At 49.4% G+C, this 22,654-nt stretch overlaps 3 protein-coding genes across 3 annotated transcripts; 2 read left to right on the top strand and 1 right to left on the bottom strand.

Annotated features, from left to right (window-relative positions):
- Nucleotides 1-2,503: 2,503 nt before the first annotated feature.
- Nucleotides 2,504-5,410, top strand: LOC119093894 (transmembrane protein 218). Its single transcript, XM_037216904.1, has 3 exons — nucleotides 2,504-2,538; nucleotides 3,367-3,577; nucleotides 5,238-5,410. The coding sequence occupies exons 2-3, from the start codon at nucleotides 3,377-3,379 to the stop codon at nucleotides 5,379-5,381; spliced, it is 345 nt and encodes a 114-aa protein (XP_037072799.1). The 5' UTR covers nucleotides 2,504-2,538; nucleotides 3,367-3,376; the 3' UTR covers nucleotides 5,382-5,410.
- A 1,636-nt stretch (nucleotides 5,411-7,046) lies between these two features.
- LOC119094478 (out at first protein-like) lies at nucleotides 7,047-10,070 on the bottom strand. The gene is made up of 6 exons (XM_037217538.1): nucleotides 9,919-10,070; nucleotides 9,300-9,413; nucleotides 8,904-9,038; nucleotides 8,018-8,201; nucleotides 7,570-7,610; nucleotides 7,047-7,530 (listed from the first exon to the last, which is right to left on the bottom strand). Exons 1-6 carry the CDS (start codon nucleotides 9,994-9,996, stop codon nucleotides 7,282-7,284), a joined length of 801 nt encoding a protein of 266 aa, XP_037073433.1. The 5' UTR covers nucleotides 9,997-10,070; the 3' UTR covers nucleotides 7,047-7,281.
- Nucleotides 10,071-16,111: 6,041 nt separating this feature from the next.
- On the top strand, nucleotides 16,112-18,244 carry Sdhaf3 (Succinate dehydrogenase assembly factor 3). The gene is made up of 2 exons (XM_037216338.1): nucleotides 16,112-16,200; nucleotides 16,951-18,244. Exon 2 carries the CDS (start codon nucleotides 17,040-17,042, stop codon nucleotides 17,403-17,405), a length of 366 nt encoding a protein of 121 aa, XP_037072233.1. The 5' UTR covers nucleotides 16,112-16,200; nucleotides 16,951-17,039; the 3' UTR covers nucleotides 17,406-18,244.
- Nucleotides 18,245-22,654: the final 4,410 nt, after the last annotated feature.

Below are 22,654 nucleotides of genomic sequence, written 5' to 3'. Positions count from 1 at the left end.
GTCCCGGGTTACGGAGTTTAATGGCTCGCTCCTTAATGATGATGAATGCATAAACGTAGTAGACAAGTGTATTGGACAGACACTAGGGCAGTATGCTGTCCGTTGACTATCCGGGTTTATTGCTGGAAGCTCGTAATTGTAAAGTTGTCCAATATTTCATCAATGATGATTTGTTCTACGAAACACTGATAATGATGATCCATGGAGAAACTGTGAGGTTTTCCAAACAAAAAGCAAAGCAAATGAAAGATAATGAACGATAACTCATCACCCGGTTGGCTAACGCCCATGCCCGGTACGCGTCGATAGGGACCGGTGGGACAGTTCGGGCCTCTTTTTCGACCAGACACCATCAATACAGAACAGTCTGATCCAAGTCGTTCTGAGCTCTGGTGGTCCATTTTCAAAGCACGAGCAAGGCCGGGACCGCGATTTGCATTGGTCGGATTTCCTTGAAATAATGGAGGTGCCTGTCGGAGGCTCGCAATGCCAAACAGGGGTCCTGTGTCGACGTGGAACCCCGAGTCGGCCAGGGGAGCACTCGCTGAACAGGGATAGTGACGGGACCCCGAATGCCAGAGGGAATTTTGCGTTGGTCGAGGCAACCACACAATTTGCTTTCAGCTTTCACTTGGCTTCATTTTGCGTCAGCTCAGTAGGTCTAGATGTTCCTAAAGCTTCACTCAGGGTCACATGCCAGCAGTCTACAAGCTTCATTTCAACGCCCGACGAATTGGGTGTACTTTGATGACCTAATTAAAAATTGCTGATGTTAGCGTTTGAGAACTTATGCTCAGTCTAAGCCAGTTCAGTTTTAAAATGGATGGTGTAGCCGCATGAGTCTGCATTGAAATAGGGACAGTTTGGTCGCTCCTCTGGGGGACGTTTTGGGTATTTAACAAATAGCAAATGAGACGGGTGTAAAAGCTGTGTACTTTTCGGGTCCGTAACAGCCAGGCATCCCGCGCTCTACGTTTTTTTCACTCTTTGAGCTTTTGTCATCCTCGGGCCCGAATTTATCACCGGAACGCGGGCAAGCCCGGCTGACTTTCAGCGGATAAAGTTGCACGCCCAGCACAGAATAAACCGTCTGAACTCGCCTCGGTGATCGCTCGCCTATTGCGCCAGGTGTGCCAGCTCCTGCGGAATTCTCGGGACCTGCAGCATGTCCAGACCGAGGGCATCCTCAGCCAGCAAAAACTCAGTCACTCAACTTGCCAGCTCAGTCAGCAACGACTGGCCAAGGGTCAATGAGAGATTGGCTGTCGCCAATGCTGTCGCACCACGCTCCATCAGCGAGAAGACCTATGCATTCGCCCAGCATGCTTTAAACGTCCCCTGCCTTCAAACAGTACGCTATCAAGATGCACGCGTGGCTTCCAAGTCCCAGCTTGGTGCTGGCAGCATCCCTGTGGCACTCCAGGTGCTGAAGCTGGCGGTGGAGACCATGGATCCGTTAAAGTGCATCTGATCCTGCTTTTGCATCAGTGGAATAACATTGCACAGTCGGCAGTCGTATAACTAAAGCCTGTTGCCAAAGGAGGAATATCGTTGTTAATTCATCCGCTGCATTCAATATAAATAGCCAAAAGCTTATGGACGTGGGATATGATGCGCTCTTAGACCGTTTAAGGATGGGGAAAGTCTTGTCCAGTAGTTGCTTGGTAAAGGTGGAGCATACCAGCGGTGTTTCTTGCATCATGCAACTAGCATCTGTCAGGAACTAGCCCTGGCGAATGACTAGGCCCCAGTGTGCACTGACTTGTCTGTTCCCATTAGATGGAACCGCGCGAATGTGCCTGGCCAGGTTCGGGTCGGGAGCCCCGGCCGAGGAGTTTGGGGCGCCTTATAAGCTCCTCGCGCTTATATAAGCTCCTTATATAAGCTCCTTGCGCTGCTATGCCCGACCGCTCCTCTCACACAGGGAGGTGGGGGGTACGCCCGCATTCCCACCGGTACACCGTTCTAGGCTACATCGATGAGACCATTTTGTCCAGTCAGCTGATCTGCCAGACCGGGGCCAAATCAAAATGCCAACTGGCGGCCAGAAATTCCAGATTGGCTTGGCGTAAGCTCCTCGGGGGCGGCAGTTGTGGTGTAAAAAATGCAGTGGTGACCCGGGGATGCAGTTTTGAGTCCATCTGGTGCTTCCGAAGTCATGATTAAGTCCTTACGCCGAACGCTTCTTTGGCGTAAAACGCGACGAATCGTCCTGAAATGGCTCGCTTCCCGAGTCCTAGATTACCGCCTTGGCTGTTGAATTACCTTCAAAATTAGGTTAAAACGTTATGGCTTTTCGTTCATTCATATTCACTTTGATCTTACAGCAGATTTCACACACCCAGCGTGTTGTAATGCATGCGATCTCTCGTGCCCGTTGCCATGCGTGCCGTCGTCAGCGTTAAAGGTGTATCCCTGGTGACGTCACATAGGGATCTTCGCTGAGAAGTGAGTTATCGGGACGGTTCCACACAGTTTATATCACCTTGGGTCCAAAAGTGTTTCAAGTTTAAGACTGCGGGGACTGTGTGAGGCAAGGCGCGTTGTTCATATTTGTAACCGTATAGGTGTTTTTATGTTGTATTCTGGCACAAACCATTTCATATTTTTACCTTAACATAACCGTTATATTGATATGCTTTTCGTGGCTGTTTCGTCAAATTCGTTGCATATTGCAGTGCGTTAGTGATAAACGTTAACAATGATATTTTGGTGTAGATATAGAGAAGGCAGTTAAGGCCAGGATCGTGTGCATGCCAGTGCATGTTTTGTAGCATGCTCCATATCATACTGCTTGGTTTGCCGAGTGTAATTAACCACAGTTTAATGAGACAAAGTTCTAAAACTTTTGCACACCACAAAATAGGAACATGTCCCTGTTTTAGTTTTGGTCTTTGGCATATGCACCATTTTCCACATATGATAGATTGTATGATGATTAGATATTCTGAATTACATATATTCATAAACATGCATGCAGGTATTACTATTAATATCATCCTCCAGCATCTCCTGTTATACTAAAGGCTGGTAATTTAAAGTTTTTAAACATGAAAACTCAGTGCTTGAAAGCCAGAGTTCAGGACCTTTCCATTTTGCAGCAAGTACACAATCTGAAACACTCAATCTCACCCTATTGGCTTTTATCATGTGATGTCCCATTTTGGTTTGTTTGATTAAGAATGAAGATACATTTCTGCTGAATGAGGATACATTTTGCCAGAGGTATATGCATATGCTAGCTCTTTGTCTTATGCCCCCTGTACATAAGCAAATTTAGTGTGTATTGATATGCATGTCCAGGTGTTGATGTCAAAAATTCAGATGATGTCATCCTTCTGACTTAGTGTTACCACTGTTTTGCAGGTGGACAGAAATGGCCACTGTCCTCGGCTTAGGACCTGGTCTCTTCACTTTGGTCCTGCTATGGTCCTGTGTCATTCTGGCGGTCATTCTGTTCTTCCACGCACGTCGCTCAGTGGCACTGTCGGTGGTGGCGGCTGCTGCTAGCTTCACCTTCCTCCTGTCCAGGATCCCAGTGAAGTCTGCCTACGAGGAGGTTGTGGATGATGGCAGGGTGAGTGTGAGGGTCTGGTTTCGGGTATGACTCCCGCGCTGTGCACAGAACAGCCATGTTCTCTCCTCCATGCTGGTTTGCCTTCCTTTTCAGTTGTGATTTCCACCATTAGCCAGCTGCTTTTCTACTTCCAACACGAATGTGGCCTGATGACTAACGCGGCTCTGTACATCTGCAAGCACTAGTCAGTAGTTGAACAATTTTCAACTTGTTCAACTAGCAACTATGCTCAAGTAGAATGAAAGGAACTGGCCGTCATCTTCGACGTCACCCGATTCAAGCAGTACCTGTGGGGCAGGAGATTCGCTCTGACTGATAACAAGCCACTGACTGCCCTGTTGAGACCAAAGAGCTCCTGCGCTGGGGGCAACCCAGATGCGGAGCTCATGATCAAGCTTGGGATCAAGCACGTTTGGATTGCACCATGTCGTCCTCAGTCCAGCAGACTTGCTGAAAGAATGGTGCAGACAGTCAAGCAGAGCATAAAAACATAGCTGATCAGAGGAGACGACCGTCCGCTCGAGCTACAGCTGTCATCGTTTTTGATGAGGTATCGAAATATCCAGCACAGCACAACGGGAGTGGCACCCGTGGAAGTCATGACGGGAAGAGTGATAAGAACCAGACTGAACCTACCGAACCCGAGACCCGCCGAAAATGTGCTGAATGTCCAAGCCAGGCAGATGGGAAATGCCAGCAAAGAGTTTGCGGAGTACACTGCTGATGGTTCAGTATTGGTGCGTACCTAAGTTGGCGAAACAAAAGGAAAAAGGTCACTTTTGGCCGCGCTTGACCAGTGACATACCAAGTAACGGTAGACGGATTGACATGGTCACGTCATACAGGACAGCTGCCCCCTCTTGGCCAATTTTACGAGCCTGCTAAAGGAGAAGAAAATACTGGTAAGAAGACGGAGTCGAATCTGTCTGTGACGAGACCTGAAAACGGTAAAGACGTCATAGAAGAACCGATGAGAAAGCAAGATGCAAGTGTATGCCGTAGTCAGCGACGCAGTGTCGCATATCCCCATCAGCTAGAATGGAGAGGTACCGATCCACAGGGACAAGTGTCACAAGCGGTCAGCAGTGATGGGTTGGTAGAGGATGGCACGCGAGCAACACATAAAAACAGTAATGAGACATCGACGGGTGGATCTCCGAACACACGAGCGGAATGAATGCAGAGATGAAGCGACGGGGAATGAACCCTCAAGGGACAATGAAGACCAAGTTCTAAGCCACTAGTCACCACCTGAGCCAACCAAGATCTTCCCAAGGAGTGGCCGGGAGGTGCGCAAGCCCATCCGGTTCCAAGCGGGCGAAACTTGACGGCCACGGGCTAGGGTCACTTCATTCTCAGGGGTGCGAGCTGTTATGTCGGCCACTGACTTTTTAGTGTCGTCGGTTATTGACGTCACAAGAGGTACCCGTGTGTTAACCATCCCGCTGACAGCGAGATAAAATATTGTACGCGTTATCGGCGGAGAAATGTGTTTTGATTTGATCAAAAATGTAAGTTACTCGAATACTGTCTACGTTTATATAATTGCAAACTGTGATGTATAACATACCCTCCAGTGACAGCGCTACGTGACGCGGCGCCCCGCTCTCTCATGCCGCTGACTATCGCCGCGCCGTCTGACCGTTGCCGCTGTGTCCAGGTGGTGGACCCGCTGTACGTGTGGCGGCTGGTGCTGCTGGTGCTGGTGGCGCTGGCGGCCATCGGTGGCGGCGTCATGGTGCTGGTGCTGCACTTCAACGAATGCGTGCTGGCCAAGCCGCTGCGTCGCTTCGGCCCCGGCTGAAGGTGCTCCATGGTGCCTCCCCCCAGCGGGGGAATGGGGGGAGGCACCATGCGCAGGGAATGGGGGGAGGACTCCCGCAGTTCCCTCTTCTTTGTACTGCGGGCATTTTAATTAGGTCATGCCGCCACTGGTGTCTCACACGAAGCGCTTGGACTTTTCATGCCGACCGTGTGTAATGACTTCCACGAGGGTCGCGGTGAAGCAGGCGCGGCTGTTCGCAGGCCGTGGCGCACTGCAGCGGAGTCCGTCCTATCTGTAGTCAGGAAGGCGCACAACCTCAGACCGCTGGTCAGGAAGGCGCGTAACCCCAGACCGCTAGTCAGGAAGGCGCGTAACCCCAGACCGCTAGTCACGAAGGCGCGCAACCCCAGACCGCTAGTCAGGAAGGCGCGTAACCCCAGACCGCTAGTCAGGAAGGTGCGCAATCCCAGACCGCTAGTCAGGAAGACGCGCAATCCCAGACCGCTAGTCGGGAGGACGCACGACTCCAGACGGCTAGTTTGGGAAGTGTGCAGTCCCTGACCACTAGTCATCTTTGGATGCGGCGTCAGGATCTCAGCCGTAAAGTCAGTCAGTGTGCATGTCGTTTACATTGAAATATCTTGTCTTTCGTCGCGATCTCACGGGTTGCCGCTGATGCATGTCCGTGCGCTGGGCCATGAAGACCGACCGCCGCGGGCGATAGCACGTCGACCACGTGCGGGGCGGCCGCGCGGATCACGTGCCGACAGACGCGTGACCGCCACGCTCACGCGGGGTCGCGTCGGCGCCGCAGTGGAGCGTGGAGGCCGTGTGATACGCTCGCATGTGGTCGCACTGGCTCCGTGGGAGCGCCGCGGCGGAGTAGGCCGATGCGTTCGCGCGGTGTCGACTGGACCATGTCGGTCAGGCGGGCTGAGTGTTTTCGATGTTGCATCAGTCGATTTTTGTACGGCGAGTGGCTGGGTTGAGTCTAGTCATCTGATAAAAGCGTTGGGCGATTGGTCGCGTCGATCTGAACGCGGTACAGGGCGCGGACGTGTGACAGGCACTGCACGCGCGTGTTCTTCCGACAATATAACGCACGATCAACGTTTAAACCTGTCTGAAGAAGTCCGCCATCGCTGTGTGTGGGTGTGGTTTAGGCAGACGGCGGATCTGGAACGATTAAGAAACAACTATCGTTTGAAGCTTAGGTGTCGGCAAGTCAAGGGCATGACCCGCACCAGCCTGTCTCCTGTAGCGGCGTCATGCCGGGCTCAGCATGCCGGACTCAGCATGAGCCGGACTCAGCATGAAGCCGCAAGTCCAGGTGTGATAATGTGCGGAGCATCCAAATGCACAGCGCGTGTGACCTTATCAGTGTAACCGCCCGAAGCACGCGAAGCAAAGCCTACTTACTTTACTCGCCTTCCATTTCAGTCTGAACTGTGGGTGCAAGTTTTTTGCTAGGCGAAATGTGCATTGACCGAGTCCTCTGTTTACCTTAGTTGTATGCAATGACGGTGAGCAAGGATCTGAGTTGTCTACGCTAAAGCGTTTCACTAGAATTGACGCCAATCATTGCGCACATGGCGCAGAATGAGGCACGAGTACTTTTGTCCTCGCGTAGTACACAAAAATGTGTTTTGCGTAAAACATTGACCGTTGCAATCCCCACGCCTCGCTTCCACTGTACACAAAAAGCGCAGTTCCGTAGGACAAGTGATATTAACATATCCATCACTTTATTAAGCAGTTGCGCGATTATAAAAACTCATTTCACTGACTATAGCAATCACTCCACAGCTACAATCATCCTTCGTGTCACGAGTATAAAACTGATCAAGGCGACCACGGCGGCGGCGGTCCAGCGCCGCGTAAGTCCGGCGCGCGCCGTCGGGTAAAGCTCGTCTGTATCACAGCCGGCGCCGCAGCCGGGTCACAGGTCATCCTCCTCGCGCCCCATCAGGTTCACTTCGCCGCGCGGCTCCTCGTCCCACAGGCAGAGCTGCTTGCGCGCCACCCGGTAGTCCATGACGTGGCAGCGACGGCAGGTGCGGATGCCGCACCGGTAGCTGACCGTCTGGCCATCCGGCTCGTGGCCCTTGCAGTACTTGAGACTGCACGGGTACCAGCTGACGCAGACGTGGTAGCGGCAGCGGCACGGCTCGCCCGGCGTGGAGACGGCGCTGCAGCGCGCCGCAGCCGGCGCCAGCGGAGACACGGCCAGCTCCAGCAGGTCCAGCGAGCCGGCGTCCAGGTCCGCCGCTGTCGGAGACGGCGAGCAGGTCAGACGGGCGGGAACCAGCACGGTCAGGCTAGCGGTCAGGGGGGCAGGCGGGACGGTGACCAGGCCAGACAGACTGGTAGTGCCGACGTTTACACGCGGGCGGGGGCCAGATGAGCCGCGAGTATAGCGGAGGGGCGGGGTGGTATGGCAGCCTGGTTGAACGACTAAACCGTTACTAGCATCTGTGCCGTTGTTGGTGATGCTACAACGCAGCAGCGTTTTCTGCATCCGCATTCCGACAAATTCGACTGCAAGCACACAGTGAAGAAAAAGAAAGACTCGAGAAAGACCCGGCTTTGACAAGACAACCCGACCGCGCCCGGACGAAACTCCATCATGGTTCACACGACCTCCGAGTCGGAGCGTCCGTGCGCCCTGGTCCCACCTCTACGGTCCGCCACGTGCCGCACGTCCTCGTGGCGTGAGTACGTGGCGCCGGCCGCCTCGCCGCACAGCTGCGCGATGTGGGGTGAGAGGGCTGCCGACCGGTTCAGGTGCACCAGCACCTCCATCTGGTAGCCGACTTCGGACAGATCTTCCTCTGCCTGGCGCTCGGCGTGAGGGTTTTTCTGCCAGGGAGCCGACCGGGTCAAACTCGAGACCAGTACCGTCTTCAGATGCAGCGGATCTTGAGCAGAAGGCTGCAGTACCGGTTCGACAGGCTACAGCAGTAGGCTATACCCTGATGACTCAGAGCTCTGTGTGGTTTGCTGTCAAACTAGGATCACCTGCATTCCAGGGAAGTTAAGCTCTTATCATAAAAGGCCTACTTTTTTGTTTCTAAGGAGTAACAAGCACCACACCCAACAGCTCCAGATTGGATTACATTCCATATGCCCAAACAAAACTACAGCTATGTTATCACAAGCATAGACCAAGGCCATACATTGAATTGTAGAACCAAGCCCATTCATAGTATCATGGTTGATTTTCATAGGACTGATTCTTCTGTATCTGAAGTAAATGTCACATGACATGAGAATGCACTAAATGACAGAGGCTGGATTCAGAGTTACAACCACTGGGTCCTACCATACTATGACCAGCCCAGTTGAATATTGTTGGAAAATATGCAATAGTAAGATAGGGTTCATCTGTGTTAAATGACCCTGCTCAATGCCTGCAGTGCTGTTCCACTCCTACAAAGTGGAGCTACCCACATCCCCACTCTGGTTTGATGCCAATAGGAAGCCTCTTACTGGAACATTGACACCACCTTCTTAATTGGGTTCATGAAGTGATCTTCCTCCATGCAGACCCTTATCACTCACCTGTCGGAGCTTTGCTATGGCGTCTGATGCTATGTAGTCACCCTTGTCCACCTTTGTCACAAAACACATGACCTGGTACTGGCTCTGACCCCTCTCCTCTTCACCCAGAACAAGGGCTTGAAATATTTGTACTTCCTAAAACAATGCATGTACAGTCATCTGAGGCAACATTTGTGGATCTCAAAAATGCATGTGACATCAGCAACCAAAGTCTTTTGATTAGTTGCCTCTTTTGACCAGTTGCACCGAAGCAACAAACATCCATCTTATTTACCTAAACATGCAAGAATGCCATGAAAGCTGATGCCTAGCATTGTACCATACATCCAGTAGCACCAAGGACAAATTAATTTATCCCACTACAACATGTTAAAACATTCAGTTCAGCAGACTAACATTTCTGAAGTCAACAAGGTGTGTTATGATGGTTCCATCTGCCTTGATGAACTCCAGTGTGGTGAAATCTTCAGTGACATTTCCACTGAGTGTTTCTTCAATCAGCTCCCCACCCTGGAATAAAGCATGCCATTAAAGCTTAATTTCCAAGGGAAAGACTGACAGTTAATGTTCATCCACACAGGCCCCGAGACATTATCAATACAGCATATAAAGAATAAAATCACACACATCTATCTGTGCATACATAAATAAAAAAGATGACAAAGATACATACTTTTACAGGCACTTCTGGTCCAGTGAATTTTTAATCTATGTGACCATACAAAGAGGCCCTCAATAATTGTGCATATCCTTTTAATTTATTCAGGGATGGCTCACAAGCTCAGTTACAAAAAATCAACTAAAAAGGGTTTAATGTTGGCCTAGTAACCAGTACCGTAGTAACTTTTGGTAACTATCCATACAGGAAGTGATGTATCATAACCAAATAATATGCACATAGACACTAGTGGTTACATGAAGTTATATCATACCGCTACTGCCTACTATTCAGTGAAAATTATGACCACTCCATTTTTCTGTACAAAGAGGGGCAACTGATGAGTTGACTTCTTACCTGATTGCGGACATTTACTCTAAGAAAAGCAGATGAAAATGATCTCAAGAATATGAGCGACAAGCACAAAATGAGCATTATGTACTTGCGCTTACACGTTTACAATGGCAGTCCTCACAGGTCACAAACACCCACTCATGCTATGCCCACTATCGGACATCCTTCGCGTCGTCCACCACCAGGTGGCCAGCCACCAGCCTGCAGCAGCCTGCCCGGCGATGTGGCGGCAAAGTGCACCCGAGCAGGCGCGAAAGCGACTGGCGGCCGACTGGCCGATAATTTGTCAAGCCCCAAAACGGGCCTCCCGGGACTTGGACCTTCCAATCTGGTGTAAGCGTAGTACGTGAGCATGTGTGGTAAAAAGGAAAGCTGTAACGACAGTCCTATCGTTATCGGGCCCATTCTCACGCAATAGGAGGCGGCACATCGGCTGGATTGCTACAAGTCCAGCAATGGACCTCCTTTCAGGTTAGGTCTCAGACCGGCCAAAACGGCACAAATATGGTACGTGCGCACGCATGTGACACTTGGAGGCATGTCTTGACCATTCCATTGCATTGGTGCTAGAAGACGCCATTGTACAAGCAGTCTCGGTGGCTGGCTGCCGGCCGGTCGAAAATTGTCAAACAGCAGACCTCCCGGCAAATTAGGTGCAACACCACCGAAACTTTTGCAAACGTAGCACGCACGCACGTGTGGTTAAATGGCAAAGCTATAATGACCGTATCATCGCTTTCGGGTCCATTCTCACGCATTAGGAGGCGCCACTTCAGCTGGATTGCTCCTAGTCCAGCACGGGACCTCCCTTTAGGTAAGGCCTCAGGCCGGCCAAAGCAGCGTAAACATGACATGTGTGCACGCATATGACACAGGGAGACATATGCCGACCATCTATCGCCTTGGGTTTTGAAGATGCCATTGTACTAGCGGGCTCGGTGGCTGGCGGCCGGCCGGTGGAAATTGCTGAGTCCAACAACGGACCTCCCGCCAATCTAGGTATAAAGCCACCCAAACTGGTACACACTTAGCACGTGTGCATGCATGTGAAAATGACGGCATGTGCTCATTGTTCTTTGTACTTTGGGACTGAAATTGTGAAGCTTTCTTTGTCAAAGTGGTCTGAGCGGCATGCGGCCACGTGGCCCGGGATCACTCCAGGTCCAGTAACGGCCCTTAGTGCAGGCTAGATGCACGACCGGCCAAAGAACGAACGTGGTACGCGTGACATGGATGCATGTGTCAAACATTCTGACGCTTTGGTGATACAACATGCCGCTGTCAAATCCGTTCAGGACAAAATGGTCTGGTTGGGCTCGGACAACCGTCCATGATCAGTGAACGAGACCATTTTCCGGCGATCACATCAAACGATCTTACTGATATGTTTCTTTTGAACTGCACTCAGTAATAAACTTGTTACAAACCCGCAATATCTCACTGACTTGCAATGGGAGGACATTTTCCGCAATTGTGATATCGGGCGATGAAAAGATTGGCCCCTGGCGTCGGGAAAGCCCACCTAAATGGCTGCATGACGGGGAAAAATCAGGTGCTGGGGTCGATTAAGTCAACCTGATGGGTTAAACCCCCAACCCGATTTTGATAAGTGCCGCCCATGTGGCTAGTCACCGAGCGCAAGTGTCAGCTAGCGGTGGCCTCGGCCGCTCGGCCAAGCTCACCGCGGGGGGAGGGGGGCAGCTCAGGGCGTGCTTCAGGAACTTTTTCTGGAAAGCAAGCCCGATGATCGGGGGGGGGGGGGGTAGGGTAGAGAGGGAGGTCGTTATCGTTCTTAATGTCATGACTGCTTTGCTATATATGCACCTAGACCTGCTTCTCACTGATGCACAATCTCGCCTGTCCGACTCGTCTATGTCTTTCGGCAAATAAGGCTGTCCAGCTTCCCAAAATTATTTGTCTTTTTCAACAGTGTCTTTCATGGGGAGGCAAAATTCCACGCGCGGGTAGACATTTTGGGTCATTGAGAAGACATCTGCCTCTACAGTGTAAATGCCAAAATACGGCCCGAACATAGGTTGGTGAGAATTTTGACAGCAAGTCGATGGCTCACAGTGCGACAAATTTGGTATCTGCCTTCATTTCACTGGCTGATTTTCAGGAGGTAAGACTTGTCGCAGCATTTTAAACGAAAACAAGCTCGAACCTTGAAACCGTCAAAAGCAGTGTGACAACGCCATACAACTGTAAATTTTCCTTTCAAATCCAAGCCACAGAATGAAGACTCCTCTGTCATATATTCCTTACATGGAACCTGCTGCCGTCTGCTGTCGGCGGCCCCTGCCCTGCGCCGGCTGTCTCTCGCATGACTGACTGCGAACTGATTGTATGGGTACTTTGTTGCAAATTTATGGATCAGCATTGCTACTAATTGGTTTGTAAGCCATATATAAAACACCTGCAGCAGTATCTTTTCCTTAATTATCCTCCCTTCCATCACACCATCGCAGGGGCGGATCTAGCCAGGAATTGTTGTTTTTTTTTTGGGGGGGGGGGGCAACTGTTCGTCGCCAGCTGGCTGGTGTGGGATCCGAGGTCCAGTGCATGGTGCCTCTCGTGAGTAGTGAGTAGTAGTAGGGACACCATTCAAACCCGAAAAGAGCACCGAAATGCTTTTGAATCTCAAACAGAAGTTGAAACAAAACAGTTAAAACAGTTAAAGTTAAGACAGACGGTAAGTAGACGAAACTTTACGAAGTTCTGGGAATATTTTGGGGGCCAAAACATACTCTCAGAGGTTTTGGGGGGCATGGCCCAGTCCCTCCCCCCCCCCCCCCCCCCCCACCCCGAGATCTGCCCATGATTGTAGATCGACATGTTTGATTGAGATTTGAGGATCAAAATTTGATTTTACATCCATTGAACAACAATGTGTATTAAACAACTGCTGCCCCGCCCACCATGAAAAGTGGGAGGCTCATAGCCCCCTGCCCCCCCCCCCCTCCCCTGTTCCTATGCCCATGCGTCCGGGTGAGTGATGTACCGGCGGCCGTGCGTCGGGGACCGGAAAATGTCCGTGAAGTTGGCGATTTATTCAGCGATTTATTCCGCGACGAGTTCCGACTTCTCTAAAAGGTCTCCAGATGAATTATGACACGAGAACATCGGAAATGGCCGTTATTTTGCAGATCACATGACTTTCAAAGCCCAAAGCTGGGTCAAAGGACGGGGAACTCGATGTCACCCAAAAATTATTGGCCGATTTAAAAACTGCGAGCATAAAACAGTCACAAGCGCAGGGGATGGCGTCCAGCGAACAGTCCTGACATCTCAAGGTCACCCTCTAAGGTCAAACGCGGGCTCAAAGTAACGGAACCGATTTTTCTGAAAAAAAACATAACCAGATGAATTATGGCACGAAAACATCGAAAATGACCATTATTTTACAATATCACGTGGCTTTCAGGGTTAAAGGATGGGTCAAAGGACGGATAACTCGATTTCACTTTAAATTTATTGGCTGACTTAAAAAATGCAAGCATCAAAATATTTAATATATAGCATATAATAATATAGCAATATCAAAATATTAACAACCGCACGAGCTAGCGCAAGAGCTAGCTCAAAATCACCATTCAATGTCAAACACGGGCTCAAAGGACGGATAACTCATTATTGCTCACAACTTACCGGCCGATTTTAGACTTCCAAACATTAGAGTATCCACCACAGATCCATATCCATAGAGTATCCACCACACCACCAGCTTCCGTCAAACTAGTCTCCGTCCTTTGAATCCGTATTGGGCCTAGAAGAGTGACCTTGAGAAATCAGGACTTTTGGACAGACGTTAGTCCTTTTTGTAGTGAATATTCTGGTTCAAGCAAGTTCAAAATGCGCCGCTAGTTTTTGGATGACTTGGAGTTCTCATCTTTTGAGCCTGAATTTGAACTTGAAGGGTGACTTTCAGAGGTCAGGTCTTTTACAGCGCTAGTTTTTCTGTGTATAATATTCTGATGTTTGCAAGTTTGAAATCAAACGGTAATTTTTGATGACATCGAGTTCCACGTCTTTTGAGCCTGAATTTGACCCCAAGTGGTGACCTTGAGAAGTCAGAAATTTTTTGGGGCATTTGTTCTTTTTGTGATGAATGTTCCGGTATTTGTAAGTTTAAAATCGGTCTATGGTTTTTTGTTGATGTCGGCTTTTCCGTCCTTTGAGACTAAATTTGACCGTGAAGGATAACCTTGAAAGTTAAAGACTTATGACGGACGAGAACTTTTTCTGTGGTGAATAATCTGTTGTTTGCAAGCCTAAAAATGACGGGTAATTTTTGGTTGATAAAGGGTTCCCTGTCATTTTAGCCCACGTTTGATGTTAAAGGGTGACCTTGAGAGGTCAGGACTTTTTGGGGGAGGCTAGTTCTTTCTGTCGTGAATATTCTGCTGTTTCCAAGTTTGAAATCGGCCGGTTATTTTTTGGTAATATGAAGTTCTTCGTCTTTTGAGCCTGAATTCGGCCTTGAAGGATGACCCTGAGAGGTCAGATTTTTTTGACAGACGCTAGTTCTTTCTGTATTGAATATTTTGGTATTTCTTAATTAAAATCGGCCGGTAATCTTAGGGTGACATTGAGTTCTTTGTCCTTTGAGCCTGAATTTGACCTTGAAGGATGACCTTGATAGGGCAGGTCTTATTAACGGAAGCTAGTTTTTTCTGTGGTGAATGTTTTGACGCTTGCAATTTTAAAATCTGCCCGTAGTTCTTGGGTGATATGGAGCTTCCCGTCATTTGAGCCCGCGTTTGACCTTGAAGGGTCACCTTGACAGGTCAGGACTTTTTGACGGACGCTAGTTTTTTCTGTGATGAATATTCTGACATTCATAAGATTAAATTAGCCGGGAGCTCTTAGGTGATGTTGAGTTCCCCGTACTTTGGGTCAGCGTTTGACCTTGAATGGTGACCTTGATAGGCCAGTGCTTTTTGACGGACACTAGCCCGTGCACTGTTGAAGATCTTAATGCTTCCAGTTTTCTAGTCGGCCGATAGTTTTTGGGTGATACTGAGTTTCCCGTCCCTTGATTCAGCTTTTGACCTTGAAGGTCACATGATATTGCAAAATAACGGTCAGTTTCGACTTTTTCGCGTTATAATTTATCTGAATGCCCTTTTTCGGAGAAATCAGGACTCGTCGCTGCATAAATCGTTGAATAAATTGCCAACTTCACCGACAGGAGCGGTAAATTTGCATTCAGCGTTCAGAGGTTGAATCGCAAAAATTCCGAGAATTATCGTTCCCCAAAACCACCACCGTGTTTTACACCAAACTTGGCCGGTTTTTCACATTGTTAGTGGGGGGGGGGGGGGGAGGGGGCGGGTGCAGAAGCCTTTCTATTGTCAGTTTTGGCAGTCTCGCATGTAACCCGCAGGAAGATGCGTTGCTGGATGTGTCGATACTCGACCGGGGGACCACCTGTCATTCAGGGTACTTTTAAAAATGGATGAAAACAGTTCCATTCCAGAGACCGATAGAATGGTCAAACCAGGCGTCCACATTTCATACAAGTGCATACGTGCATCGCTCGTGCTGTTTTAGTATTTTCTGCACCTGGCCTGCATAGAGGTCTCTTACTGGACTAGGGCAATTCAGCTACAGCTGCGCCTCATAATGCCCGAGAATGGACCCGAGAGCGATGGGACGGTCGTCACGAATCTGGCACGTGGACATCTACGTCCGCACGTACTACGTTTGTATCAGTTTGGATGGTCTTTCGTCTTATTTGTGGGAAGCTCCGTTGTTCGACTGGAACCAATTTTCGACCGGCCGGCTGCCAGCCATCGAGACCAGTTGTACAATGCCGTCTTCAATCCCCAAGGCGATAGCATGGTCGACACACGTCAACATGTATCGCACGCTTGCACATGTGCCATGCTTGTGTCATTTTGGCCAGCCTGAGGCTTAACCTAAAGTGAGGCCCCTTACTGGACTAGGAGCAATCCAGCCGAAGTGGTGCCTCCCAGTGCGTGAGAATGAACTCTAAAGTGATGAAACGATCGTTATAACCATTTTTTAAGTACACATGCACAAGTGCTACGTTTGTAAGATTTTCGGTGGTTCTTTTACGTTATTATTTGTAAAAAACTTATTTGCCGTGAGGCCCGTTGTTGGACTTGGCAATTATCGGCCGGCCGGCCGCCAGCCGGCTCCGCGCCTGCTCGGGTGCACTTTGCCACCGTATCGCCAGGCAGGTGGCCGCAGCCTGGTGGCTGGCCACCTGGTGGTGGACGGTGCGAAGGAGGTCCCTTAGAGGATTTGCTTATTGAGCTGGTTAGTGAGGGTCGCTGCGATGCATGTCTTGTTGCACTCTTTAAATTGTTCAGATAAAGTTATGATGTGATGATGTCCAAGGGTAACTTCTAGTCTTTAAGCTAAGTGTTCGTATGGCTACGAGTGTGGTGCATTTCATCTCGCAGTGAAGGTTTTGTATTCTACGGAAGTCATCCACTGATAATGGTCCATATTTAGGTTATTTTGTAAGTGCCATACCTGATTTCATATATATGAACTGTGCCATAAAAGAGGTGTACATAAAGGTTTGTCTGTGGGATTAAAGGCCACAGATGTGAAAGTGCTGGAAGCTGTACACATATGCTTGTATTTGCACCTGTCTGCGTTTTCTGCTGAGCAGCTTAAAAAGTTGTGTGCAGTTTTTAGTGTGCATCTTGTGTAAGGTCTCACTTAAGGTTGGTAAACTGCAGGTGCAGATTCAGGTGTAGGCAATTATCAGAGTGATACTCAGCAGCACTGCAATGGATTTGTGGGTGCAGCTGTAGTAATGTATACATACTGAGTGTGGCTGATAAAACCTAGTCAAAGCTGGAAAGAGCTTGCTGTAATTTTGATTCCTATTGTCTTCAATTGATCTCTATTAATTGGGGTATCAGGTTATTTTACCCAATAATTGTTTTGATATGTGGCTCTTTCGTGTCTACCAGTCAAGCGAATCATGCACATGATGGATGTTTTGATTTGTGGCTCTTTTGTGTTTACCAGTCTAACAAATCCTGGGCATGACAGGACAGTCGTGGCACCACTCATACTGAGGTCACCTGACATCAGCTGGTGTGGTGAGTCTCAGTGCCATAGCCTGCACTGCCGTGTGCACCATGGTGGTGCCGTCGACTCTGAGTCATGTGCAGTCGGTGCGGATGCTTTACAAGACGGTGCTGAGGCTGCACCGTGGCCTACCAGTCGAGTTGAAGGCCATTGGGGACCAATACGTGCGGGACGAGTTCCGGCGGCATCGGGAGGCGGCGCCACCCGAGGCCGGCGTCTTCCTCCAGGAGTGGGCCGGCTATGCACTCCGACTGGCACAACAGTTGGGTGTGCGCGGCACCCACCGCAGCCGCCCGGTAGGCGCCACCATCACCGAACAGCAGCTAGACCAGATGAGCGAGGAGCAGCTGCATCAGCTGCACGAGCTCTATCAGGAGACGCAGAACCCGTCGCGATCGCCCGATGCCGCGCAGTGATGATAGGTGCTGGCATCTAGGGGCTGGAAATCAAACCACTAGCTAGCGTGGCATATGTAATAGGTAATCGTCGTTAATGGCTTGCGTGTGCATTGCCTGACACAGTGTTAGTGTTATGTGTCTCATCTTTCTTTGGCATCGAGTTGGAAGATGTGTGAGCAAACTGCAAGGTCAATTTTGATGTCGCCTGATCCATATAGCAATAGTTGTGTACCTGCCCCCTGGGGACAGCTGCGGTACTCCTTAGATAACAACGGCGTCGAAAACAAGGCCCCATGTCTTCTTGTTGGATCATGGGGTGGAAACGCTTCCGGACCAGTTGATGTATCGTCACACTGCTGCCATGCTGACTTCTGGCCGCACCCAGCCCAGTGGTCATGACTGTGACGGACCGGCTTCCCAACCTCGGCTACGCCCAGTCAAGTGGCAGGATTGTGACGAACCGGCTTTCCGACCTCGTCCGCGCCCAGCTCAGTGGTCAGGACTGTGACGAACCGGCTTCCTGACCTCGGCCACGTCCAGCCCAATGGTCAGGACTGTGACAAACCGGCTTCCCTACCTCGGCACCACCTGTAGCTGTCATGACAAATACGTTTAGTGTGTTAGTGCAATGTAAGAACAAACGGCTTATAAGTGCCTTGCAAGATGTAATTGTCGTATAAAGGAAAACACTGTGCATGGAGAAATTGCAGATTACTTTGCTACGGTTGGAACGTGCGTTTGCCCTGCTGGGGAAATGTGGTTATAAAAATGATCTGTACGGCATGGCTACAACTGCTCCCTTGCTAGCACGTTGCATGGGTGAGTGACTTCTAGAATAAAAGGTGGAATCTCTCGACGCCTGTTTTCGTTGTCTTCGATTGCTTTTTGCGTCAACATAACTATTGCCGGTTGGGCAGACTTGAGAAGACACGGGATCCGCTATGTCGGAGTCTTATCCGCTCCAGGCGGCGTCAAAGCTCGCGACGTCAAGTTTTCCTTTCTTTTTAGCTATTTGTTAACCAAGTCTGTTCACGGATTACAAGGTGCGAAATGACCGTTGCATTGAAGTAACGAAGCGTTGTTGACTGTTGATTGAAGTTAAGTGACGGGAGTGTTGCATTCTAGGTCTTTGATATTGACGTACTCCAAATGTTTATACGTAAATGTTCATCAGGGATAAAGTTCGTTTGACTAGTACGTATGCCGGAGCTCGCTTGCGAATGCGCTATTAATCTCTCTTGGTGTCCCACGAGGTTTGTGTCCCACATATATTGTTTATTACACTATAATAAACAATATATGTGGCTGTATGTATATATATATATATATATATATATATATATATAGATATATATGTATATATATATATGCATATATGTTTATATCTATATAAAGGCACCTGTTTTGTGAAACTGGGGGGATGCAGTTACAGCTTTCTCTTTTGCATACTTAAAAAGTAGATTGGTGTTTAATTTACCGTAATGCGCTCGCTAAGGCTTTCTCATATTCTGTCATCCGTTCATAAAAATCGTCTAGTGTCCACAATATATGTGGCCATCATAATCCGTTCATATGCAGATTCTCAATGCACCAAAATTTCATTATAAAACGCATGCATTTTAGTGGATATAAATGCCGACGAATTCACGTGAAACGCTGTCAATGTTCATTCCACACGTAAGTCAAGAACATCTATCCGCAAATACGCTTAGGCAGATGCATTCCTGCTGAGAACCCTTTTCCTCGCTCTTTTCAATAAACGCGGAGTGCAAGCCAGCTTTGCGTCTGGGGGACACTGTTCCAATCTAATGTACCTTGAAGGGAGAGCGACCCTCACCTTTATCACTTCGGGCGTGTGAAAAATGAAACACCCGTCATATCAATATCGTGCGTAACGGGTCCATTATAACAACGTTGCTGGTTGAGCGGGCTTTGCCGTTACCATGGGATGATATTTACACACGCATATTCAGTGTTCAATGAGCGTACTGACGCAGGGACGCGGCCAGAGTCTTGGTAAATGTGAGCTAGGACTCAGTGTTGACCAAGCCCTCTTCCAGGGGTAAGGCCCCACACCCAAAAAAGAAGTCATCGGATATGGCTCACTTGACTTAGAAGGGAGGCCCCCCCCCTTCTCAAACGCCAGGGGTCAGGAATAGACACAATGCAGTTTGTGTTTTGAAGTCGATAAACCGAAAGAAACGCACCAGTGTTATTCATTTTATAATGTTTCAGTGGACTCTTCCTAAACTCGATGGTAATCAGGGGCCGTACCTGAGTTTCTCTGGGTTGTGCAGGGACATCGTGAACGTAGATCTATGATTGGAAAAAGTCGTACCTTTGCATTCATATTTACCTGTTTTGGTCTCAGAATGCTCACCTTTGTTCAGAACCAAAAAGAGGAAGAATTACATTATCCAGTTTTGGCCAAGCGCTCTCGCAAGTCTTGCAACGAAAACCCTACGCCCGGCGTTGCAACCCCCGCAGGCGGTGGCGTTGCAACCACCGGAGGCGGTGCCGCGTCAATCCCGTGCTTAATGCTAGATGGTGCCCACCGGGCGGACGAAAACAACGTTTCTGAAGAAAGCAACTTTAACGGTTTATGCTTGAAGGTGGTGCTCCAGGAGTGTGTCTCAGCTATGCAGTTTGTATAATCACATTGGGAACTGATGAGAATTCATACCACTGCGAACCGGTGCTGTAATATGATGGTTTAACAGCATTATTTTACGATGGCTGTTCTCGGGCGCTAGGCGCCCACCACCGTGTGTTAGCTGCAGTGGCCAACGCCGCTCGGTCCCATCGAAACTGCGGCCCCGGCCACTGGTGTTCCTGCTGCTAAGGCTGTGATCACGCGGGCCCAAAACTGTTTTATGCAATGTGTTTCACACATGATCCTGAACAATGACGGACGCCTTGTTTATGTTGGCCTTTTTAGTTTTGAGCTCATTGTGATTAGCTCCGTTGGACACGTTGTATTCGGGCTCGCCGACCGCAGTGGTCATTTCGCGCCATTTCGGGGCCATTCGGTTACAGTATGGGGTGCCTGCCGGCTATCATGCCGGTGGAGCAGGGGCGGGATCCCCTTAGACACAGGTGCCCTCACTGATGCAAAACATTCCTTATGATCGCAGGTGTACAATAACTGGCAAAGAGACTTCAGTTCGGCATAACGGACCCCCGGCTAAAATGGGATAGAGAGCTCTCCGTTTGGTACCGGGGCCCTTCCTGCCAAAGGGCCTTTCATTATTGCGCTGTGGACACGCCTCGTTAACCCTCATCTCAATTTTCATTGCCAGAGGGCCTCGCCCAACGCAAGATGCTCCTGACTTTCGGGGACCCGTCCCTGTTTCTGTCCAAGAGATGTTGCCCTGGTCGACTCAAGGCCTCTTGCAAACATTAGACCCTCTATAGGTGCTGCGGGTCTTTGGCCAGCAAAGAGGCCCTCACTGCTTCAAAGATCACGACCAATGCAAACAGCGGGCTCCCACATTGTCCCTGCCTAGGAAATGGGCCCCCGGGGCTCAGACCGACACGGAGCCGGCTGTTCGGTGTTGGTAGTCTATGACCGAAATAGAGATCCGCTTTGCGCCAGGGTGTTTCCAATTGGTGCATGAGGTCCTCTGACATTTGATGGCCTGGCCCTGCCTTCGTGCCCTCCAATCGGGCACTTGATCAGCGGTCCCGAGGGACCCTTCGGCTCCTCTGCGGGCCTCTCGAACACTGTCCCAGGCCGGATCTGAGCTTGTTAATGCCCGACCCTTGTTAGGCACTGTGGTCCCCTGACTGACACAGGGGCCACTCATTGTCTCAAAGGCCCCGACCGATGTCAATCGCGAATCTAGGCCCTGTCTTTTTAGGGAAATGGGCATTAAGTCCCAGACCTGACCCTGGAGTATAATCTGGTTGCGAGTCTTTCGCATGTCACGGTCGCTAAAGCCCTACTATAGAAGTGAGTTTCGCAAAATACGATTGGTGAGGTCAGGCGGGAAAAAACGCGCCAAATACACTTAAGACTAGGATACTTTCCGGACTACTCAATTCCCCCTCAGTGACGGTATGGAGTTGGGGTATCCCCAAAACAGACTAAAAAATACATACCCGGTCTAATTCGTTGGCTTGATATGCCTCGGTGAAAGATGCTATTGTTGGGCGTCATTATCATTTTGTTTGGCGTTGATCGCCGAAACCCGGTTTCGGTAACCGACGTAGAGTTGATGTTATGTGGTTTCAGACGTTGTTGGACGCATACGACTTCGGGAGCAAAGAGTGCAAGTTGATTTGCGCGACTAATATAATAACGTCTGCCATGGAAATCCCCGGTGATTGGCGCAAGGCGGGGTGCAGGTGCATCACTACCACCAGGCAGGGTCGACACGGCTCGTGTTGGTGGTCGTATTCGGACGATTAGTGCTATCTGTTTCTTCGACTGGTTGTCGATCGTCAACTTTTTGCAACTTTCATGAAATATCCATGTTGAGGTGAAGACAAACACATTTCAAGGGTTCTCCTAATGTAGTCGGCTAATAACTTTACAACACTGTTTTAATTTTCCGATAAGGCATAGCAATACAGCGCATCTTGCTATGGTGTGCATAGCTTAAACATCGCTGAATCATGCCACAATACACCAACAACAATTCGGAGCTAGATTATAGTCAACGTTAGTTATAATTCGTACAGCTGAGACATGTAACGTACGGGAAAAAAGAAGAAAATCTCGACCAAACACGGAACGACCGCGGAGCTTTAATAGTGTGACTTAGTCATGTGCACTACACTTGACAATACCGCATTTGTAATTTCCTTTGGTTCTTTTACGTGCGAAACAATTAGTAAAAGCCTCCTTTAAATGTTAATGAACGTGGGGGAGCAGTAGCCCGCTGAAAAGAATACAGATCGACACCCGTGGTTGCATATGTTCGTAATCGAACCAATGCAACTTCTAAGGGCAGAGCTGAAGGGTGAGTTGAGTAAAGTTTGGCAACACGCATGCACGCAACCCATCATGCACATACAAAAGCTTGACGTGATACACCTAAAAACTGTGGAGCGTTTGTTATAGCTTCCACTGTGGCTGTGGGGCATCCATGGCACGACAAGCGACCTGCGCAGCACGAGGCCGATTGCGAAGACAGTTAAATTTCACGTTATTCACAGTTGCCTAAATGCGGTGTTTGCGCCTAATTCACCAGCATAAGAACCCCTTGAACCAATAGCTCAGAGATGCAATTTTCCCTACCTTAGGGACACAAACGACCATACAC

This window comes from Pollicipes pollicipes, unplaced genomic scaffold (genome assembly GCF_011947565.3).
Source record: "Pollicipes pollicipes isolate AB1234 unplaced genomic scaffold, Ppol_2.1 Scaffold_4002;HRSCAF=4701_pilon_pilon_pilon, whole genome shotgun sequence".
NCBI classification, from domain to species: Eukaryota; Metazoa; Arthropoda; class Thecostraca; order Pollicipedomorpha; family Pollicipedidae; genus Pollicipes; species Pollicipes pollicipes.
Note: the sequence above shows the minus strand (reverse complement) of the source record. Positions and strands in the feature narration are given on the sequence as shown.

Bases quoted from the DNA above. Each gene is read 5' to 3' on its own strand.
- LOC119093894 (XM_037216904.1), top strand. From the start codon at position 3,377: ATGGCCACTGTCCTCGGCTTAGGACCTGGTCTCTTCACTTTGGTCCTG. The intron at 3,578-5,237 runs GTGAGTGTGAGG...CGCTGTGTCCAG, and splicing joins AGGTTGTGGATGATGGCAGG to GTGGTGGACCCGCTGTACGT.
- LOC119094478 (XM_037217538.1), bottom strand. From the start codon at position 9,996: ATGCTCATTTTGTGCTTGTCGCTCATATTCTTGAGATCATTTTCATCT. The intron at 9,414-9,918 runs GTAAGAAGTCAA...GCTTTATTCCAG, and splicing joins GAGTAAATGTCCGCAATCAG to GGTGGGGAGCTGATTGAAGA. The intron at 8,202-8,903 runs GTGAGTGATAAG...GCTCCCTGGCAG, and splicing joins CCATAGCAAAGCTCCGACAG to AAAAACCCTCACGCCGAGCG.
- Sdhaf3 (XM_037216338.1), top strand. From the start codon at position 17,040: ATGGTGGTGCCGTCGACTCTGAGTCATGTGCAGTCGGTGCGGATGCTT.